We start from the raw sequence: 23946 nt of genomic DNA, 5'->3' as shown, positions 1-23946 counted from the left end.
AATATGCGTCAGGAGATCCGAGACCCACAGGTGCATCAACAACTGTAGCAGGATCTGATGGAGCATCTATGGAGGCTCAAGGGCAACGCCTAACTCGACGTGTGATGAAATATGAATTTTTATTTGTTGAACTATATAATTTGTATTGAACTATTTGTTGTCGAACTATTTGATTTCTATTGATTTTCTATGATGAACTATGTGATAAAAAATAACTTATGTTGAATTTGCGCCGAAGCATGGCGAATATGGGCTGATTTGCACCGATAGCGGGTCGATTTTGCGCCGAAAGTGGGCTGAAAAATGGGCAAATTTACGCCAAAATTAAACCGATATCAGCGTCTGGGGCAATCTGACGACGGTGGCTGAAAACTCAATCACCCCAAACCGATTTTATCGCCGAGTCATCGTCACGCGGTGATTTTTTGTAAGCCGGGCCAACGGCTGCAGATGCTCTTGGCCCGAACCCAACCCCGACCGTTCGCCACTCCTCGTCCGCCGCCTCGTCGTCGCTTTCCGATCCCGCTCTCCATCCCATCCCTCCACGAAACCCTAGGTCCCCAAAGAAATGCAACCCCGTGAGGCCCTACAGCCGGGGGAGATCTCTTCCTCGTCCGCCGCCTCGTCGTCGCTTTCCAGTCCCGCTCCCGATCCCATCCCTCCACGAAATACTAGTTCCCCAAAGAAGATGGAACACAGTGAGACCCCAAATTCGGAGGAGAAGGGCTTCCCCCAACTCTTCATGAGGCAGTACGACTACGATTCTGTGAAGGCGTGGATTAAGAAGATGGAGGATGAAAGGGAGGAAATGGATGGTATCAAGGAACTGCCGCCATTGGAGATCATCGAGTTCGAAGGTGCGAGGAAATTTATTGTTCTAGTTTTCAGTTAGGATTGGGGTTTGGATCTGTCCTAGTGATTTGTTACATGATTCATAATGCCTTTTAGAAAGTTTGGATCCGTCTTGAAATTCTTGACTGGTTTACAGTGCGACCAGATGTAACATCATTTCCTTGTGTTGTCGAATGTTGAGCGTAACGAAGCTGTATTTCACTCCTGTGCTATCTCGTGATGTTCTGTTCTGCAATTTGTTATATGCATGTACTACATATTTTCTTGCTATTACTATTAGATCTGACAAGTATTTTATCCATCTTAAGATCTTATGGCGGAGGCATGGTCTCCGGACAGGCTACTGCCTTGGACTTGCGGTATAGTTCATTTCAGAGACTACATTGCCTATCTCAAGAAGTTTTTCAATAGCAATGTTGCTCTTCATTTTGACCTGCATGCCGCAGCTAAACGGGTAGATTCCTCTTGCCTTTACTAAACCAAAAGGTGTCATTTGATTGATCAATTTGCTAATTACTAACATCTTTGCGTTGTTGGGCTGTCAAGTGTCTCAAAATGGAGAAGAGCTATATGGAGAATGGCAATATTCACCAGGGAAACCTTATCCTCGAGATCCAGAATGTAGCAGAAAATATCATGAAAGAAAGAAAATCAGAGGGTCAATTTGCTGTCGCCGCTGCTGGCTTGGTGGTACATGTCTACCTCTAACAAATCAGATGATGCTGTGGCGTGGCCTTCTTAATTTCTATTTTTTGTAGTTTGATGTGTATGGCCTTGCTTGCAACAATTTGAAAATTATCTATCTTTTCCAGTGCATTGCTGCTGAAGCTAAGTTGATGTCCAAGCTATCAAAAAACTGACACCAAAATGTGCAAGTTTAGCAATAATATCAGGCTCTGTGCCTTACATTTGATGACCTATCACGGGCCTGAATCTGATGCCATAGCTGGTGCCATGTTGGTATGTTCAATACTAAGAATTGTAGCGTACATAGATTGTGATATGTATGGTTTGACATCTCCATGTTTCTTTTCACCAATTACAAATGATCTTTTGTAGTGTATGTCACAGGAGGCAAAGAAGGCACACAAGTACCTTCATACGAAGGATGATAAAGCCTTTGCAAAGCTCCAAATATGTTTTACTATACGTAAGAGTATACTACGCCTTTTTGGCCATCTAGAACATCTCTTTGTTTCTGGAGATACTGTTAATAGCTGGTGCGTGTAGTATGAATTTGAGGTATAGGGTAGCACCAGAGACAAAATAAGGGGTAAGAGCAACTCCAATATGTGGCGACCCGTCGCCGTCCGTTTGGGTCGCCGTAGACAAAAATGTTGGCCTAACGCGTCGACCCATTCCCAAAACGCGTCCGCATGGACCCATTTCCGGCCCAAATTTGGGCCTGAAATGCGTCGGCACAGACGCGCCGCACGTCCTCTCGATGTCCACTACTTCCCCACATGGCGGTCGGTCAACTACATCCTACATTTTTATTTATGACGACCGCGGGCCTACGCGTCAGCGGCGGTGGGGCGGCCTTTTTTAATCCGAGCGTGTGGGGGGGAGGGTCTTCATCCTCTTCCAGCCTCCTCCTGTCCCCATCTAGCCACCCTTTTGCTCCCTCGTCGGCGATAACCCTAGCCATCGTCCCGCGCGCCACCATGGGCTTCTTCACCCGCAAGAACAAGGGCAAGGCCCCCCGTCGGCCCTTCTCGCACGCTCCCCCTACCTTCGTTGACGTCTGCCTGCCCGGTGAGGCAGCGGATAGACGTCTCAGTGTACCAAGCGAGGTGGCACTGGGAGCATCGCATCCCCCTCCCGTACCCCGACGTCACTGTTAGAATTTAATTAATTAATGTAATTAGTTAATTCAATCTCTACTTGTAACCGCACGTGGATATCCCCACGATGTGGGACCAACATATCGTTCCGGGAGCGTCGCCTCCAGGAACCGCCTTCTGAACCTTCGCGTCCTTTGGATGCGTCCGTTCCTCCTGTATATAAGTGTTCAATCATCAATGGAAAAATATTATTTTTTTGAGGGGGCAATGGAAAAGTATCTTATCGATTCATTTGTTCGACTCTTTTGTTCGTTTACAATCGATCCTTCACACGTTATCAGCACGCTCTCCGACGGAGCGTCGTCCTCGGCAACTGGCGGCAGGACAAGCCCTCCGCCGTATGATGCGAGCAGGCCTCACCCTGCAGAGCGGCGCGGCGGCGCATGTCTTCAGCCGCCGAGTGACCCCGCAGCCTCGACCTCCTGCACCAGCCCGAGGCGACCACAGCCCCGGCGCGGCGACTCTCTCGACACCTCTTCCTGTGGATTTCTTCACAGGTACTTAAAGAGAAGAAGAAAGATGGATCAACGGGAGAATCAGAAGCACAAATCGCTAAAATCATTCAATCAGAGTCTTGATTCTATAGTTCATCTATGAAGCCTACAGATCAAACTTATTGATCTTAATTGCTATATCATCAGGTGATGCTATTCTATTATTATTACTTTTCTGGTTCGGCACTAACCTCAAACGGTGAATGATGTTGTCGATGATGCGGTCTCATGTCCAAGACCGGAGGCAGCAGCCTCTGTTCGCATCCACGGCACGGACGACTTACAGCCTGCAAGCAGTGCGAGCGCTCCATCTAGCACGCGGCTCAGCGGCGCCCTTCTGCGCGCGACCATGGCTCAGTGGCCTGCTGAAGTCCGGGCCGGTGGCGGCTCCCAACGCGGAGCACGCGACGGTTGAGCGCGGCGCCGGGGAACGACATCGTCGTCCTTGACGACGACACGACGAGCACGAGGCCGCGCCGCTGCCATCTCCGACCTCTGCGGTCGTCGAGGTCGCCGCCTGTCACGCGCTCGCCTTCGAGTCCGTGCCGACCGGGGCCTCCGTCTTCATCTATGGCTCCGGCGTGAGCGGCTCCTCTTGCGCCGCGGCAGTCGATGCCGAAGCTGCCGCGCCGTCCCAGACACCCACCACTCCTCCGGCTTTGCGGCGCACAGGCGCGGGCCGCCGCCTCGGGGCCCTCGCGGTCCCGCTGGAGAGTCCGCCGTCGAGCAGCCGTTCCGGCCCCGCAGCAGCAGCGCTCGCGCTCGCGGATGGCGCCTACAGCGGCGTTGCGCCCGGCACCCACCTCCGCGGTGGCTCCTCCTCCAGGACGAGCGCAGCGGGAGATCTTCTCTCCGCCGGTGATGCGGCCGGCCAGCCGGCGCTGGGGTCCTCCGCCGGTCTCTGCTGTGGATTTGGGATCGAAGTGACTCGGGAATTGCTAGACCTGTTTATTTCATCTAGTCGCTCTCCCTTATCTACCAGGTCTGGGCTGCCTTACGTGGCCATATGCATGCGCTGGGAATTTAGGCATCCAGCATAGCATGCCACGTTTTGCTCATTTGCACATTTGTTTTAGCAGATTACCAATTAATCTCCTAACAGCACTTCTAGCAGTAATTTATTTCTGTTTTAGATCTGCTAAAATCAGTACACATATTTTAGTATTGTTTTCTGTTGAGTACTGATGTATTTCAGATTCTAAGTTGATGTAATATATTTCCATGTTTGCCACGTGTCAAGATTAATTACATCTATTTGCAATTGAGATTTTTTATCTCTTGCAAAGATAAATCCAGTCACTCTGCAATACTGTTTCTCCGTTGAGTACGATGTATTCCGGGATATTTCTATGATGTATATATTTTCATGTTTAACACATGTCGAGATTAATACGTCTATTTGCAATTGAGATTTTAAATTTCTTGCAAATACAGATGCAAAATTTAAAGTGGTTTCTTCAAATTGATGCTTGTGGTCTAGTCATATAGATCTACTGCTTACGCAGATTATCAATGACTACAGTTAAAGCCTACATTTTGTCATTTTGACATTATGAATGCTTTACAAAGTGTTTTGTCACACGTTTTACTAAGCCCCGACATAAGACATTAGAAGTGAGTATCTACTGATTTCATCAGATTATACTCCCTAGTGCTGCGAGATCTACTCCATTTTGAAAATTATCTTAAGGTGTCATAGTTAGCAATTTGAGATTCACACTAATGTTTTCAAGATAACTTCTTGAAATACTTATTGATTTTGCTAAGTTCATTACAACATCAACCATGATAATCTTTAATTTACTGGTTGTAAATTAATTATCTCTGGTTTACCCATAGAGGTAACATATGACATATGGCTATAGAGTTTGAGCACTCGCCCTCAATGGCCACGACTGCCCTATCTGGGCCATGGACATCATGATCGCTCTTGTGTCTCGTGGGATAATGTGTGCAATCCTGGATTCACCTCTGGCCAGAATCGCACAGCTAACAGAAAAATGGTGTCTTATATATCATAAGGCATTAGATTCAGATCTCAGCATCTGGTTATTCTGTATCAGCAATTCCTGGGATACAATGAACCTCAAGGGCAAAGGTTTGAATCTTACTTCAACCTTCAATCCGACATCACCAGCTTTTACGGGACCCTATGGGCACGGAGAATATGATGGTTGAATATGCCTCAACCGACATGTTTGGAGACAATGAATAGTCTCTCAATCTCCTGAGTGGTCAATATAATTAATGTCCATTTACGATATTGTAACAACAACATAAGTATTGTTGTCATCATATATTGTATATCACAATATATTGTATCAGCACGTCAATACAAATACATTTGTATGTATTATATATATATATATGACAATGGTTTTCATATTGAGAATCTTCATGTCTATATATAGATTTCTACGGGAGTCAATCCGATGAAAAATGATATGTGCCTTGTGGACATATGCACCACGAACTCTATACTCAGGGAAGTGAAACATTTCCACTCTTGTTGAGAGAGGAGATATTTTAAAATCGCTAGACGCGATGAGGTATTTGTTGGCTCAACTCGAGACATATTTACTATCCATGTACGTACTCGAGTAACTTAATAATGCTTTATTGCTTCCCGGTTTAACTCGTATCCTACTAAACTATAGAGGTATGCGTCAAAATAGTTTCTCTAACGAAACTTATGATGACAACAAAGAGAAATAACTTCTCTTTACCATATGCAACGAATATGGCAAGCACATTCTCTATGTATCATCTGGATTGTACTACTCATACTACAAAACCCGTAGCACATGTTGCATACAAGATAGTTTTCCGGAATGTCTTTTGCATGACAAGCTTGGCATTCTCACCTTTGGTTATCATTGACATTGGGTTGAAACCGAAACTATCAGCAATTCCAATGGTTTATGATTATTATGATGCTAAATTCTAACAATATTTGGATTTTGTGTGCACTACATGTGACACAGGGAGGCAAATTTTAAGGCTCGCACACCTTAAAGTGTATGCTGAACCACTCAAACTCCTTGAATGCATCAAGTCGAGGTAAGTGGCTCTTCCCAACCATTGAGTAGACTATTCAGGTATTCCATGGTTCTAAAATACATATCTACATGATGGTCTTAAGTGTGTGCTTTATTCACGCGAAACCATTGGCTCATTATCCTGACATCGATTTCAAGTAAATCGAATGGATAGCATTGCAGAATTCTCCTTGAGTGCCTTCTATATGGTCTTCGGATTGAAGTTTAGCAATTTGTCCTAATGCCTAGAATCAAAATGGTTTGGTAGAATCCCATCCAAAGAATTGAGCTCATTGCATGATCTTTACTTTGAAATTGCAACTTGCCAACTTTACGTTGGAGTCATGCAGTTTTACACACTCGTGACCAAACTGCATAATATTATTCCCCTCTATCTTTGATACGTGGAAATCTACCAGGTATTTCCCATCTGCAGTAATTCGGTTGCATATTCGATATCACCACCCGGCATACATCATTGGCCCCTCAACATATAGTTGGGATCTATGTGAGGAATAATTGTATTACCGTCAACACCTCAAGCCCCTCACATGGGGAGTTATTCAAGGCAAGTATGCTGATTCAATGAGGAATATTTCCAGGCATTAGGGGGAGATTTCAAGTACCATAAAGAATGTCAGGCACATTACTACCTCAAATCCACGTACTCAAAGATCTGAACCATGCGTTCAGAAGATTTGCAACGCGCAAATAACCTGCCAGATTCATTTACTGACTATACAGATGTCACACAATCCTACAATCCTGCAAAATATGTCGGAAAGAGTGGAGGTACCAACTAAAACCACTCAAATCCCCGTTCAAAGAAACAGGGGGAGAAGTACGGCAATAGTATATCAGGATTTAGCTTCTTGCAAGGAAGGATATCAAGGCCTCTGAATCAGTAAATGCAAGTCAACTTTACGTTGACAAACACCTAATGGGTAGTATACACCCAGTGGATGGGAAACCTCCACCAACCCAGGTCATAGTGCACACAATGACCGGGACATCGGAATACCCGACTCAACTGCATTGGGAAATCACGAGCAGTCACCATGGGTAACGATATTTCCATCAACTCTATATTGATATATAGATTCTGGAGAAACATATAACCGGAAGTCTACAATTGTTGACATATATTTCTCAACTAGATTGCAAAAACCTTTCAAATGATTCAGATCTAAAGACCGTGGCCATGGCAAAGTGTGAATAACACTCGGACTGAACTCAAGCAAAGGGTATAATCTAGGTAGAAATAATCTTGCTCAATAATGGGAAGGTATTCATAAGCAATACCTACACCAGTTTTCTTCTGGAAAAAGGATTGAGAACAACAAGGTCGTGAAAGTATTGTAGCACAAGGGTTCACGCAGATACCCAACTATTCTCCAGAGGTGGAATCTCTTTCTGATAACTTATATCATTGGCAGTACAAAATCATGTATCTATGCAGTTGATAGATGTAGTGATTACATATCCATATGTATCACTAAATTCAGATATGATTGATTCCCGATGGAATTTCAATTCTGAATCGAAATACAAAATACAACATACATGTGTAAAATCAGTAAGTCACATACGACTTATTGTTGTCGGTACATATGATACAACTGACATAGTGAGATCCTTATATACAAGGATTAATCCTACAATGAGGATTATCCATATTTGTGTGTCTACAATGACGACACATGTAATCATCTAAATGACGGAGTTTAAAATGAAGGATTTGGGTAAACCAACATACCGCTCGTTACTACATATTAAGCACCTTCATTCATACATTATGATATACTATGTTGTCTATATCCATAATATATTGGAAAAATTCATTGTGGACAAATTTTATCCATCCATAACTCTCATGGTAGCTCATTCTCTAGACGTAAAGAAAGATCTATTTAGACCAAGAGACGATGGAAATGAGATATTGGGACTCAACGTTTCACAATGCCATTGGATCCACCAAACACAATTGGTTGGTACTCAAGAATATCTTTTGATATCTCCAAGGCATAAAACATCTTGTCCTGGTTTTTCAATTTCACAGAAATGTGAACACCGATATTATTGGATACATCGATCAGATCCCCACTATGTCAGATCGTAGACAAGCTTAGTGTTCCTAATAGGTGTGATAGCCCTCTCATGAAGAGTCTTTGAAACAGATCTCACGGCTACATCCACCAACCATTATCTCAAAGATAATGTTTCTTGCGTTGCCCGGATGCAAAAAGGTTACATAATAAGCAATATTATTATATTGCATATCTTGCAAGTCAAATCGTTCGACTGATTTATTCACCAGGTCTCTACCAACTTTTATGTTTAAGAAATGTGTTCATGGAATTGGTATGTGATGGCTTCTAATTTTGCAAGAATCAGGGGGAGTATCTTTCTGAATTGTTCCTGTTCAATGCATCATATTATACTCTTTTTCCCTTCATGAGTTTACTATACAGGTTCTCATAAAGGTTTTTAATGAGGCAATATCAACACAAGATTATATGTCATACTTTTCGTTTCCCCAACGGGGTTTTTAGGAAAGTATATACGACATATTTATTGTCCTCCAAATTCTATGGATATACTTCATATCGAGTTAACAGAGGCAATACTCATTATATGTTGGAACTTTTTCTCCTTATTTTTCCCACTGGGTTTGAAGGAGTTTTACCAACATATCCTACACTACTCCTCATATTTTCCCATAGGGTTTTTTTAGAGGAGACTATTTCAAGATGATGAACACGCTCAAGGACAAGTAAAGATTAGGGGGAGTGTTAGAATTTAATTAATTAATGTAATTAGTTAATTCAATCTCTACTTGTAACCGCACATGGATATCCCCACGATGTGGAACCAACATATCATTCCTGGAGCGTCGCCTCCAGGAACCGCCTTCTGAACCTTCGCGTCCTTTGGATGCGTCCGTTCCTCCTATATATAAGTGTTCAGTCATCAATGGAAAAGTATCTTATCGATTCATTTGTTCGACTCTTTTGTTCGTTTACAATCGATCCTTCACAGTCACCCAGCCACATGACTGGCATTTGGATCCGGATCGAATCTCAGTGTCGGCGGTGCCACGGACAATGCGGGCACACGAGCAGGAGGTGCGGCGCCAGCGACAGCAGCTGACGTGGGAGCAGCGCCTCAACCCCGTCTACGCAGCAGACTCTCCCGATTGGGAGGTTTGGTTCGCCCTCAAACACGAGGAGCAGTACCGGCTCGGCGTCCAGCACATGCGGGCTGGCACCCCGCCGCCCCTCGTCGTGCGCAACGAGGAGCAGGAGGAGGAGGTCGTCTACCAGGTGGCGCTGGCGTCTGTCCTCCATGAAAACGACGAGGAAGGGCGGCACAAGGCGGAGGAGGAGGAGGCGGCCTACCAGGCGTGCCTGTTGGAGGCCATCGCGCTCTCCGCCTCCGGCGACTGCGTTGTGGCGCCGCTGTTGCCATCGTCCCCCGTCCATCCCGAGCCGGCGCCGACCCCTGTCAAGACTGAGCGGTACACATGGGATGGAGTGGTACGCGAGTGGTTTAGCGCGCCACCCTTTTGGTACGGGGCGACGCTGGCGCAAGAGCAGATGTACCTCGAGGACTGGCGGCGGCGCTGGTTGGCGGAGGAGCGCCGCGAGGGCGAGCGGCTCGAGGAGTGGGAGCGCGACGAGGAGCAGCGCGAGGCAGAGGAAGAGGAGCGACGTGCCCGCGCTACCCAGCCGATGGCGGTCGCGCCGGAGATCGGCACAGCCTGGGAGACATCGTTTCCCTGGGCTTGCCCGGCGCCGACGCTCATCGACCTCACCGCCCCGACGACGACGACGAGGACGCCTAGGGCAACGCGCCTCCTCCTAGTTTTTAGTCTTATTAAATGTTTATATTTAATATAATGTGGACTCGTAGACTCTCGCCGGCGTCTGTGACCGGCATTTATGTTTAATTAACGTTTTCTAATTTTAAAATATTTGCATTATTTTTTTACACGGATCTCAAAATTGAATCGGGTCAGCGTTGGACGCAAGCGACGACCAAAATGAGTGTCCGTCCATTGGGCCGACCCAAATGGATAAAAAATGATAAAATCGCCGTCCGACCGTTGGAGTTGCTATAACCAGGCCTTCTTCACAAAAGCGACTGGACGCGTCCGATATTTGTGATATACGGTTGTAGATGGTCTAAGACGGCTGCATGCCATCGAAACAAACGAAGGAATGCCTCTTTCCTCCCTCCGGGCACACACAGTCGCGCGGCGGCAAGCAGCGGACGCAGGGGAGGTCGCTCGCGCATCGCCGGCGGGAACTAAAGGTAATCATGTCGTTCCATTGTATCGTAGTACTATAATATCCACAATCCGTTCGTTTGTGTTGCTATACATTGCCGCGATTTCGATCATGAGCGCGCGAGGTCGATCTAATCTATTGCGATCGGCGATCGATTCGAGGAAAGTTTACTTTATTGCACTGCAGAAGATCAATCTGTTACTAGTTGTTTTTGAGGCGGCAACCGGCGTACGTTCCGTTTTGCTTGCTAACCTTATATCTGCCCGTCGACCAACTCGGCGTCGTTGCCGCCGCCGCTTTCTTGCCAGCAGCCGCCGACGGCTGGTCTTGTGCGTGCCAAACGACCTAGCTAGGGTGTATGGCTGGTACAGTTTATGCATGTATTAGGCCCCGTTCGTGTTGAATACCTGTACTTGTGTATTATACGTATTCGGTTGCAGCTCTGACCACCAGATCCTAGTCTAGAGGAAAGACCGGATCCTCAGCTGTAACGGGGCCTGCGTGTGCCCGCTCGTGTGTGACGAAAAATGATTACGTGCATGTTTGGAGGATAGCAAACATTAGTGTTAGGTTTATAGAAAACGAGTTTTTAAGGGGTTGTTAGCAAAACCAGTTTTACTAAAAAAATGTTCGTAATCCGTTTATATGGAGTGCGTGTTGACTAGAGAAAAAAACAGGAGCGACACGCACCTGCGGCTACCAATCCATCAATCTGTTTATTCGCTGAGTTTACGTCAAGATGAAAGCAATAAAGAGAGAAAAATCAGGAGTAACGCACACTTGCACCCGCGGCTATCAATCCATCGATCTGTTTCTTCGCCGAGTTTACGTGGAGACGTTCCGCCTCCAAATTTGATCGGTAGCTCTTCAAGCTCACGTATTCATCTACTCCTAGAAGTGCACGTAGAGCTAGCCAGCTACTGTTCATCAATCAAGGTACCCGCCTGTGTGCTTGTTTGAGACTAGCTTGGACGTACACACACAACTTCTGGTGATTTTCTACGTGTGTTATCTTCTGGGTGATTTGATCTAACGATCTAAAACCAACAATCTCCTGTCCAACATCGCCCCCTCCATTGATCTCAAGCGCATATACCGAATTGATTTGGTCTCAAAGAGAATGTTGAACAGGGGCCGACAAAAGAAGATAGAAGAAGAGAAACTCATGAAAAATAGAATGAAAATATCGCATTTAAATTTTCTCCCGTTATAATGCATGGCCCTTTTGCTGGTCATAAAAAAGGGTGATTGAACCAGCCAGCCACCGAGCGACCAAGCCGAGCATTATTTGGGACACGACCCGCCTTAGGGCCGTGTGAGCGTGGGCCTCTGTCCGTATTATAGGCCCGCGCCTCGATGTCCAAACTTAGGCCTACCCGATCAAATTCTTGGGCCCATCAGCTGGGTCGAGTCCGCCAAATAGTGCATTGTGCATATAAGGCACACACGAGTAGGTGTGAGAAGTGGGCCGGCTATGTAAAACCCTTTTTTATTGGTATTGTGAAGCTTCTAGAAGCTTTCAACTGGTTTTGTAAAGCTTCTAGATGCTTCAAACTGGGATTTTATGTGTTTTCTATTTGGGTTTTCTTTGGTGCCTTTCATTTTTTTTCTTGTTTTCATTTAAAAATCAAGTTTTGTGAAAAAAAATTCAAATTTGTTGAACATTTTTTTTTCCAATTCCTCAAATATGTTTTGAATTCTGTGAGCTTTTAACACTCGTGAACATGTTTCAAATTCGTGAAACTTTTCCAAATTTGTGAATTTTTTTTCAAATTCATGATTTTCCCCAAAATTGTGATTTTTAAAAAAAATCATGAATAATTTTCAAATCCATGAATATTTGAATGTATGCCTTTTTTACCCAATAAAAAATAGCGTAGTTAGTTTAAAACAATAGTTGCTAGTTTATTTAATTCAGCGAGTGCAAGAAAAAGAGGCGAACTAAGCCAAGTAGCGAATGGAAGGAGCGATAGGGACTCTAGATAGGTCGACCTATACAAGCGTCTTCAAGCGCTATAGCGGCAAACTGGCGCATGCGGCGTTGTATAAGACATCTCAGCAGCCAGCTCCCCCATCGTCATATGATGCAACATTGCATGCTTAGGCCATGATTCATGCTGTCATGAGCAACACTCAACCGCTAACCTGAAGTGATACACGCCTCCAACAACGTCACATATAACCTTGATAATTTGACCTTGCTTTTTTCATCTTCAGTGCATACTTCTCAACATCTTGTTGTTGGAATGGCTCCAAAGTCCAAACTCTTGTTTCTTGGTACAGACTTTGCATTTTCCTTCTCTTTTCTCTTTGCGATATTCTAGTTGCCCCTAGTATTGCTAAGAATTTAATCCCCGTTCGCAAATTCTCTACCAACAATAGTTATTCTGTCGAGTTTGACCTCTTTGGTTTCGTTCCGAATGATACAACCACCAAGTCCAATAGTGGTGGCGAGGTCTACCATCCATCGCACTCCCATCATCATTGTTGTGGTGTACGTTACCCCCACCATGGACTTGTGGAATCGGAGACTTGGGAACCCTACTGCCTCTTCTTTTCTCATTTTCCATGTGATCTTCCTTGGTGACCTAATAAAGAACTTTGTTGTTTGTGTGAAGCATATCATCTAGGCCAACAACCTCATTACCATTTTGTTGTCCTTTTATTTTAATTTGCGGACACCACATGCTAATAGTTTTTTTTACAAAGATTATCTTGTTCTTGATGATTACTCCCATTTTTTGGACATTTCCTTTACACCATAGGCCTCGTACATGTGAAGCACCCAAGTGTTTCTTCGCGTTTATTATCACTTGATTTCATGTCACTGTCTCATGTATTTAGTGTGGAAAATGGTGACGACGTCCCTAGATCTGATTCGCATCCCATTTTCTCTCAACGTGGCATTTCCTTTTGCCTCTCCTGCCCTTACACATCCTTGGCAAATTGTCTGAACTAATGTATGCCAAGCCAAACTACCACCACCCTTTTGGGTTGAAAATCTTAACACCACCACCCATCTCCTCAACTCATGTCCCTACCCCACTATCTCCTCTATGACTACGACGTTCTATCATCACTATTTGTGTTATCCTAATCTTTATGTCCCTTGAACACAAAGGATATCACCCACCAACTTAACACACGACGTGTTATCATTTCTCAACATGTTTCTTTTATGAGCATGTTTGCCCTTATACCTTTCGTGATTGCAGGTTGTCTTACGTAGGAAATACAATCACTCCAGCCCATAAAAAGTCAATCTTACTCAGTGTCTCATAAGCTAGTCCACCCCACCTACCAGCCCATGGTTCATAGGTTTGCTCAGTGGGTTGGAGTTGGTTATCATGAAGTATATATAAAGTTGTCCTCATCAAAACAAACATGTCGAGAAATAATAACATGTTGGATGGATAAGTCGATGCAATGATATACTTTTTCTCATGTGTGTGTACCAAGGAAACACACAACGAGTAGAGAGAGGGAGATCTTGTGGTCGCTAGTGCCATACCGATTAGGATAACACAAAACCTAAACACACAAAGGTGATTGTAAGAGTGATGAATGTCACACAGAAGATGGTGGGATGTGAGGATGTTGACGATGCGTGAGGGACATCAATTGAGGATAAGAGGAGGGGGTGTTCAGAGCTTCAACCCAAAAAGGTGGCGATAGTTTGGCTTTCCATAGGAGGGTTCAGGCAATGCCATTAGTGGTGTGAATAAGACGCTCGTCTTTGCCATTGTACGAGGACATGTGATGGTTCGAGAGGCAAAAGGAAACACCACATTAAGAGGAAAGGATACATGAGTTAGAATTGAGGAAGTTTCCGACATCGTCACACTACATACACGATATGGTGACATAGAATGGAGTGAGAATAAATGTAAAGTAACACTTGAGGGTGCACATTATCAAACTTATGGCGTAAAGGAAATGTCTAGGAAAATCCCGAGTAATCATCAAGATCAACAAGATAATATTTGTAATAAAAGTGAGGTCCACCAAAGTTACATCAAATAAATTGGAACGGAAGAGTAAAAAAAGAAAAGGACAGACCTCCTAATAAGCGACGAGGTCGACAAGTCACAATGAATAACTTGGAAGGGAGAAGTAGTATAAGAAAAAGACCAAGAAAATGGTAAATGAGTTGTCTACCTAGATGATATGGTTCACACAAAGGAGAGAGACTAAGTTGTCGTCCAGGATGATATGGTTCACATAAAGGAAAGCGACCAAGTTCTTTATTACATCCCCAAAGGAAATCATAAGGAAAATGAGAAAAATAAGATGCACTAGGGTCCCAAGCCGTCGACGCCACAAGTAATTGGTGTAGGTGGTGTAAGCTGCCAAAGTGGTGATGGGAGTGCCATGGAGGGGTAGAGCTCGGCTCCACTATTGGATCTTATAAGAGGTGTCTTGGTGGCTAGATCGTTCACAATGAAACCAAAAGGGGTCAAACTCAACGGAATGCCAATTAGATGCTGGAAGTATGACCTATGGAGGAAAGATGTGTCGTCGAGTTATACAAGTTGCTTCTCCTATGATTGGAGTTACCCGCGTCCATGTAGCACTCATGAGTAGTGAGCGAAGTGTTGCTCATGGTAGCGTGGATCATGGGGTCATGATCCCAAGAAATTGACGGTGTGCCACAAGACGATGGGGGAGTTCGATGTTGGGCCCAGGAGAGTGTGGCCGATTAGGCAAGCGTGTGGAAGCTGGGGACAAACCAAGGACATCAACAGAGTTTACGTGGATACAAAGTGTGTGGGAGAAGTGGTGGGAATGGAGTGAATCACTCAAGCCACAACTTCTCAGTGGCACCTCCGTGGTCTTTGTTGGTGTCCCACGAGGCCATGATCATGACCACGTCCACTACCACGATCATAGTCACCGGAAAAGGATCTTCCATGGTGCATGGACGGGCTGCTGCTTTCGTGCTTGCCCCGGATGACAGAAAGCAATCACCACGATTACCACAGTCGCCTTGATCTTTGCCATGGACGTCACAGTGCTGCTATCTCTCGTTGCACACTTTTTTCTCCATGGGGACCTCAACGAAATGAAGGTGCATATGAGGTTGCATGAAAGGGGGGAATAGATACAGTGACCGAAGAATCCTGGAATGTACCTCGAATTTCTTGTCGGGCCGTTGATCATTTGCATGTTGAGGGACCCATTATGGACTAACTTATTGACGTCAATGAGCGTAACAACAATGTGCTTGAGCTCCCGACCCGTGCTACCGAATCCTGACATCAGTATTGTAGGACCAAAATTATGAAATCATGCCAAATCTCTGAATATGTGTTACTAGCCGACTATTCCAGTAGCACCAAACAAACAAATGTACCAGATAACGGAGAATTTCAAAAAGTAACTATGCTTGCGCACTTAGAGTAAATTCAATTTTCTAAAAAAATAGAAGAATTAATCTAACCCGACTTCTAACATCTAGTTAAGAATTATTAGACACTATTGAAAACTCAATTAGACAACCTTTTATGGCATTTTATTTTTTTCATGATGGTTATATTAGAATACAATGTTTCAAATTTATTGTTCAATTTTCAATCTGATCATCATGGTCCACTAGAATTGGATGGTTCTCACTAATTTTTTGCTTGCACGTATTATGATTTTATAGGGAAATAATGTAAAAGGAGCCATATTAAATGGTAGTTATATTGTATTATTAGGCATTGTATACAATAATATATAATTATTAGATGATTTTTCCTTGAGTCTAGATATGACTTAATGGCCAAGATGGTTTGCTTAGAAAGCTAGATCGTGCTTTTGTAGGTAGCACCGAAGATATACCCAAATCAATACATTTTATGTCTAGCCTCATTCATTCATCAAAATTAAGTTTTTTCGTTTGAAAATTTATTTAATAGAATCTCCATACCATATGTGAATGCTTTCTATACTTGGTTACTATTCAATAGTTATGGGTAAGATATTTCTATACTAGGCTGCAAATAAAGTTACAATTATACCAATATTTATTATAAAAGTTCATTGATTCTACAAAACATAATCACATTAACGTGTGAACATATTTTAGACAAATTTTTATAATGGAAAATGAAGTGAAATTCTTATAATTTTGAAACTCACGAGTTAGTCACAACTAACATATCATCATTAAAAAGTTAATCATTGGTCATCGTAACAAGTCAAAAATATCTCCACCCTTAGAGTTTTATCCGTGCAATTGCACATCCTACATAAGACATATGTAAATAAAGAGTTTTTTTAGATTTCTGCCTTGTTGGTGCCCACTATACAGTTTTGCCCTTAGTTTATAACTATGTTTATTTTGCCCCTAGACATTCATTTTTGGTTATAGAAATGCCCCTTATGATTCATTTCCATCTTGTCAAAGATGTTTCACAGTGACCCTCTATGTCATCTTGTTTAGGGGCAAAAACTGAGCACCCTTTGAAAGTAGGGGCAAAATTATTTGATGGGCACCAATTAAGGGCAGAAATGTAAATTTCCCTTAAATAAATACCTTACATATTTGGTTCTCAAGAGTATGCTTAGTGAAACCCATAAGTACAGTAGTACAATTATGATTACATGTGCACGGAACCTCTTTTTGGCGTTGTGTAAACCAACTGACAAACCTAACAAACGCCAACCTGTACAACACCAAAGTATGATGACATCAATCCTTATCTTCAAAAAATTGCTTTCTAGAAAATCTCCATGTCATAATTAAGGTAAATAATAGGGATTATTCCATCTGTGCCCCCAATTCCTTAGTTGTGCTCAGTTTTCCCCATTTGCGAAATTTGGGTCCTTTTTGAGCAATTTTTCGGGGGAAAAGTGAGGAAAATGTGAAAGCAGAAAACCCGACACATGGGGAAAAGTGAGGAAAAAGTTAACGAATGGGGAAAAGTGAGCACAACTAAGGAACCGGGGGCACAGAATTAATAATCCCTAAAAATAATATCCATCATTGGTTTATATTTCTTATTTATAACTTTGATATACTATAATTCCAGCCTCAAATAAAAAGTTACGACTATAACAATCATTATTCTGAGAAAATCATTAGAACTACAAATATGATCACATTAAAGCGTGTTCATATTTGAATACATATCCCTAGTAATGAAAAATATGTTTTTTTTATATTTACTCTTTAGTTACTATTAACACAAGTTCATTAAAAGATTACCAAACTATTAGTTACAGTAACAAGAGATTTCCTGTATATAAGAGATACTAATAAATATTTTCTATATATATTTGTAATAGATATTCAATATTAAACTTATATTAGAACCCCCAACTGAAAGTTGCACAATATACGACATATGTGCATTGAACCTCTTTTGGCGTTGTGTCAACCAACTAGTAGACCGAGTGAATGCTAGTCTGTACAACACCAAGTATACTATGACATCAATCCTCAACCTCAAAAATTTATTTGTAAAACAAAATATCCATGTTATAGTTAAGATAAATGATCTCCATATTTGATTTTGGTTAATTATTTATAACTTAGATATACTCTAATTGGAGTTGTGAATAAAAAAAATCACAATTATAAGAATAATTATTCTGATGTTCATTAAACGTGCAAATGTGATCCCATTAAAGTGTACATTGTTTAGAGAAACATCCATAGTAAATGATTCTTTTGTTCTTATATTCCTTTTAGATATTTATTTACCAGTTTCTACTATCATATGATCGTTAAAAAATTAAGAAACTATTAGTCACAATGACAATAACATCGTTTATAACAGTTCTCACACAGAATAAATTGATATAGCACTTTCCTATATATAAATATTTATAAATGATTCAACATATCTTATACTTTAGTGATCTAAATGCTTTTATATTTCTTTAAAGAGGGAGTAACATTATTGAGATTAATGAACAATTATTTATACAAGATTTTTCTTGCTTTCCATATATTCTTTATAAGAAGACATTAATGCAATATATTTCTCGTATTACAGCAAAACACACAATTAACACTACAAGATTTTTAACATATATTTTAATAAATGACTTCTATATATTCCGTATAAGAAGACATTAACGAATGATTTCAGTATATTTCTTGTATTCCAACAAAGCACACAATTAATACAAGATTTTCCAAGATATATTTTATAAATGCTTTATATATATTCTGTATAACAAGAAGACATTAATGAACGATTTCAATATATTTTCTCGTATTCGAGCAATGCAGGAATTAATACGAGATTATATTAATACATGGATGCTAATAAATGAAGACATTAATTAACGATTTCAGTGTATTTTTCGTATTCTAGCAAAGAACATAATTGAAGGCAGCTTTTGCATATACGTTACCAGTACACCGAACGTGTTTTGTCGCTGTGTACAACAACCGTAGACGCAGCCAACACCAACTGTAGAGCACCGCGCGGGGACGGACACAGCACCGCGCCCCGCTGCACGGGCGAAAGAGCTTCCGTCACAAGCTCCGCGCCACCGCAGCCCATCTCCCACGCACGGCATCGCTCACTGACAGCCGGGCGCTCGGCCGTTTCCACCTACGCGTCCCCGGCCCCTCGTCCACGTGTCCCGTCCGTCCCGTCCGTTCTTCTCCTTTGCTTTGCTTCTCCCCGGGATCCCTCTCTCCCCCCTCCCTTAACCCCAGCCGCGCTTCGCTCGTGAGCTGCTGCTTTTCCTTGCTCGCTCTCTAACCTCCTCCTCCCTCCCTCCCCTTCCCGTCGCTATGCCCGGAATTCGAACCCTAGCCTGAGCTCGGGCGCGACCCTGATCCCCTGTTCGCCATGGATCGCCCGCCACATCTCGACATCGACCTCAACGAGGCGCCCTCGCCGCCGCCGTCGCCGCCGGCGGCGGTTCCCCAGTCGCCGCCGCGCGGGTTCGCTGCCCCCATTTTTGCTCCTCCCCCTCCGCCGCCGCCGCCGCCACCACCCCAGCCCCAGCCTCCCGCCAACGCGCAGGCCCAGCTGCTGGTCGCGCACCAGGCCCGCGAGATAGCGCTGGCGTACCACCGTGGGGAGTCGTGGAGGCTGGCTGCTGCTACGGCCATTGCGGCCGCGACCGCTGGTTCGTCGGTGGAGGTGCCGCCTCCAGCGCAGCACCCGGGAGTAGCGGGGTGGGGGAACCCGCCGCCCCCGTGCGCGTCCTGCGGCCTCCCCGAGCTGCCGGGGGCCACCATTATCTGTGACGCCTGCGAACGTGGGTTCCATGAATCATGCGTCCACGTCTGGGGGCCGCTTATGCGCCAGCCTCCGCCACCACCGCTGCCCACCCCCCCTGGCGTGCGGCGGCCTCCGGTAGCCGTAAACGAGGACTGGATGTGCCCGGCGTGTGAGATAGGTGGTGCCCACTCCAAGCGCTGGAAGCTTCGAGCAGTGCCGCTCGATATCAATGCTGCCCCACGGGAGGATCCTGTTGCCGTCACCGTCGGAGACATCACCAGGCAGTTATCTCAGCTCCCTCTTAATCATCTCCTTATGACTTTACATCTTTTGATCAGCGAATTTTATATATTAGCTCTAAGAAGTAGATTGTTGTTCATGAAACGCCAGTACTTTGCAAATGGTAATGTTGAGTCCAATCGAGAACGTGTCATGATGGTTTGATCCTTGTTATATGTCGCTGATGTTTGGTTTGCTACTTCTTATGATTACACAGATGCACTTGCTATCAACATAGCATATGAATCTGGTATGTTCTTTGGATTTTTCTGCTTTGCTTGACTGTTGATAACACTGAGACCTGAATGACTTGGTTTAAATGCTATAATTAGCAACCGGTAGCAGTGGCTTTCTAAAGCATTAGTAAGAGTGCAGCATGGTGTTGCATCTTCTTTTAGTGGCTTCTAAATTTAGGTATTACACTGAGTAATTCGTGGTTGCTGCATGTTTCTCCCTGATTTACTACAAAGAACAGGGTATGAGATACTGCAGCTAATTTGATACTTTCACCCTTTCATGGCAATAAGGGCATGCGCAATGATAATTTTATTTTGTTCTAGTTGCGGCACTAATTTGATTTGTGTTATTAGTTTATTGAAGTAGGACGCCTGCATGTTTCGGTCTTGACAGGTACATGCAGTTCAGCCTTAGGAAATTTGTAACTGTTTTTTTTTCTTTCATTGTGAAGGTATCTTATGGGTTTCACCTCTAGCCTACCCCAACTTGTTTGGGACTAAAGGCTTTGTTGTTGTTGTTGTTGTTGTTGTTGTGAAGGTATCTTATTGGTTTCTCTTGCATTGTTGCATGAGATTGCTGTCTGACATTTTCTTTATTCAAAATTCTAGTATGGAAATTTGAACTAGTTCTCTCTAGCGTGAATCATGAACTCTTTTGTGGGTTCTTTTTCGGTCCATTAAGTTTGGGTTAGGTATCACTTGGCATGTTCCAGTAAATTAATGAACCAATAATAGAGTAGAGGGCAACGAAGCATCGACGATGAAGGTGTCTCACTGCCGAGCCGTGGATGGAAATTTATACGAAGGATCAGGTAGATGGGGATTTTGTCAGAACAATGAGCTAGTTTTATTGATTGATTGACGATAGTACAATGGATCGGAACAACTGGAATGCCACCAACAAAGAAGATCCATGATAAAACCGGAAATTGCATGAAGGTCCTTTTGATCTAATGTCTGATGTTTCTCCATGTCTTCGGTGACGAAACCACAAAAGATCAAACCCGCACAAGCCAGGCCAACCTTATAGGTTTTGAAGAGCCACATGGGTTGGCTAGCTCAAGTGATGAGAACCTAATATGACCAAAAACACCGTGGTCGAGGACACACCCCTTGCAAGGCAGTCTGCCAAGCTGTTGCTCGGACGTACAACTAGTAGAGAAGGTGCAAAGCCCAAAATAGCGAGCATTGAGAATCACTAGCTCCATGAGGTAGATCGTCATGGTCACACTAGGGCGAGGATGGAGTTGGGAGACCACCATGGGGCCACCACCACCAAAACAAGCCTAACAAAGAAGGCACCTAAACTCCTAGCCAGATATTGATCCTTACTTCCTAATGCTAAATCGGTTGTCGAAGGCGAGGGAAATTGGCGGAGATTGAAATAGTGGACGATTCGTCCAATGGCTAGGGTTTCATCATGCCTCATGTACAAGGGACATGTGAGCACAAGATGATGCATACAACTTTTATGAAAGGCCCATCATGGAGAGAAATCAAGTATAGTGACTTGTGGTCGAACGCTTGTACCACCACTCTTCTTGACAAACCATCCTCCACCATTAGAGCATGTGTATTCATCTCCGTGTAAAGATTTCGCTTGGTAAGGAAAACCATGGTCGACGACTGTACCAACACCAACACCATGATAGGGCTCCACCATGGCTCTCTGCCAGTGGTGCTGCCTGTGAGGAAGAACGAATTTAACATGTTTGTCAGGCGTGTTGGTCGAGCGATAGTAGGAAGAAGCTGGTATGGTAAGAGAGACAAAAGGAGGGTGGGCAGAGTGTTGACATGGTCGATGGATAAATATACTCAACTGCAAAACCGTCATATATTTAGGAAGAGAGGGAGTAGTTCTTTTTGTATTCGCATAATCTAAAAATCCTTTACAAGATTAAATTGCGTCTACATTCTTGTTATGATTAGAATTTGTTGTGAGTCACAACATTGTGATAGTATCCCTAATCTCTCTTGCACTACAATGTATGGGACATCAAACAAACATGTATTGGGTCTTTCTGTTAGCATCCGTGCCTAACCTCTATCACCATGGCAATCTATTTCGGTGCCTCTTGTGTAGTTATCGTTGCATCATTGCTCATTATCAGTGGACATGACTCTTGTTGTTAGTTTTCTTTTCTTCAGATTTAGTATTGTCGGCCTTGGCTCCTTGACCTCGCTACACATTCTTTTGCTAGATCTCTAAAGGATCTTTTTAGTTTGGCATGTCCATGGTTACTTGTTACTCCACCGAGTTCTTTTGTTTCTCTTCAACTTTATCCAAAGCTACACAAATCTTCTCAATTTTTGTCTCCTTTAGCTAGTAATTTAATTTCCTTGGTTTGTAACAACCCTTCCTTATGTGACCAACTGCATTGAATCCTTTCCATTTTTTTCTTCCCTATGGCCCATCCTAATTAGATCGAGCATGGCCCAACTCCAATCTCCTCTCTCGCCTCTGACGTGCTCTCCCCGATATAAAATTGCCCTTTTGGTATTTATGTATAACCTTCTATGTAGTCGCGACTCAAAAATTATCGTCACTATGTTCCTACTTGTGGCCGCTGTTGCCAGTTTTAACAATTTTCATTATTTTCCATTAACGTGGCAACTCTTTCTGACACCTTACTTGTAGATGGTCATTTGGTCTAACTCCTTATAACGTTTTGATTTGAGATGTTAACCCATCTTTCTTTCTGCCGTTCGACGAACTATAAACATAGTTCTGATGTGAAATTGGAATTGTCGTTGTGTCTGAACATTAAAGAGCTATTAGTACTTTCTGAAGGCTTAGAGGAACAAACTATCAAGGTTTAACACTGGTAATGCTTGATCGTCAGTGTCACATGTATTTTGTGAGTATAACGAGTCATGACACAATTTAGTGCATCTTCATAGAAGTCTGAGTGGGACCTTCTACACAACCGGTTAGTTAAGCTCGTGAGACATTACATTTCAACACATGCATCGATGGTGATTCTCGGAGAGGTATGCCATGGTATCCCCTTATGTAGCAAATGGCATTTGTGTGAACCCCTATGTGACGATTTTGCCACACAAAGGGAGTTACTAACCTTAGGCCATGTAGGGGAGATGAACCAAGGAAGAGACATGATGCGAGCAATGTCATTGAGTAACCTCATATAGTGAGTTGACAACCTACATTCGAGAGGACTTCCATATTGCAAGATCTACGGGAATCATCAGGATTGAGGGTATACTTGGTTTGCTCATCATCACATTTTGCCATATTTTCTGGATTGAAGATTATCCTATTACCGATATCTTCATGTTGAACTTGCTAAGAGGCGTTTCCTACTTACGCAGAAGAGCCTATGCTTGAGAGGAAAACAATAAACGATGAAGGGAAATTATCTCCCAAGGCTACATTCTCTTCTCTTAACTTGTGCCTCGTCCTATTCAAGGCACTACCACGCATCTTCCTTCGTATGACATTTACCGCGTCGCGAACAAAGATACATAATTTCCTTGTGCTCACCATAGATTCTGCCATCAAGTCTCCTTGGGGCCAGTTGAAGGCCAACAACAGCAATATGGTGGCTATACTCACCCATGGACACCTTCGAGAACATCAAACTGCCTACAAGATGTCATGATCATATATGAGGGTGTGGTGGAAACGGTGGCCACGATAAAGGAGCAATGGATGACTATTATGTCATAATGCCACCCCGCCACAAACACCCTCGGTGTTGGCGACCCCCTGCACCCTTGCAC

General features: G+C 43.4%; 2 protein-coding genes and 1 long non-coding RNA gene across 5 annotated transcripts in view; 2 read left to right on the top strand and 1 right to left on the bottom strand.

Annotated features, from left to right (window-relative positions):
- Window positions 1-430: 430 nt before the first annotated feature.
- LOC123144276 (uncharacterized) lies at window positions 431-1915 on the top strand. The gene is made up of 4 exons (XM_044563360.1): window positions 431-857; window positions 1161-1306; window positions 1399-1542; window positions 1665-1915. The coding sequence occupies exons 1-4, from the start codon at window positions 569-571 to the stop codon at window positions 1710-1712; spliced, it is 627 nt and encodes a 208-aa protein (XP_044419295.1). The 5' UTR covers window positions 431-568; the 3' UTR covers window positions 1713-1915.
- Window positions 1916-2860: 945 nt separating this feature from the next.
- Window positions 2861-4546, bottom strand: LOC123144278 (uncharacterized). Its single transcript, XR_006471356.1, has 2 exons — window positions 3382-4546; window positions 2861-3196 (listed from the first exon to the last, which is right to left on the bottom strand). It is a non-coding gene; the product is annotated as an uncharacterized lncRNA (long non-coding RNA).
- A 5860-nt stretch (window positions 4547-10406) lies between these two features.
- The window catches only part of LOC123144275 (methyl-CpG-binding domain-containing protein 9), a 35458-nt gene continuing 21918 nt past the window's right edge, over window positions 10407-23946 (top strand). The window contains exon 1 of one of the 3 annotated variants that reach the window (XM_044563359.1): window positions 10407-10542. Coding sequence is in view for 2 of the 3 variants with exons in the window: in XM_044563357.1 (XP_044419292.1) it covers window positions 19313-19974 (662 nt within the window). In the remaining variant the exon portion in view is untranslated. Of the gene's footprint in view, window positions 10543-19150; window positions 19975-23946 lie in introns of those variants that run through there. The other 2 variants (XM_044563358.1, XM_044563357.1) reach the window with 2 other exon arrangements.

The sequence above is a fragment of the Triticum aestivum genome, chromosome 6D (genome assembly GCF_018294505.1).
Source record: "Triticum aestivum cultivar Chinese Spring chromosome 6D, IWGSC CS RefSeq v2.1, whole genome shotgun sequence".
Lineage (NCBI taxonomy): Eukaryota > Viridiplantae > Streptophyta > Magnoliopsida > Poales > Poaceae > Triticum > Triticum aestivum.
This window is presented reverse-complemented; position numbering and strand designations above follow the sequence as displayed.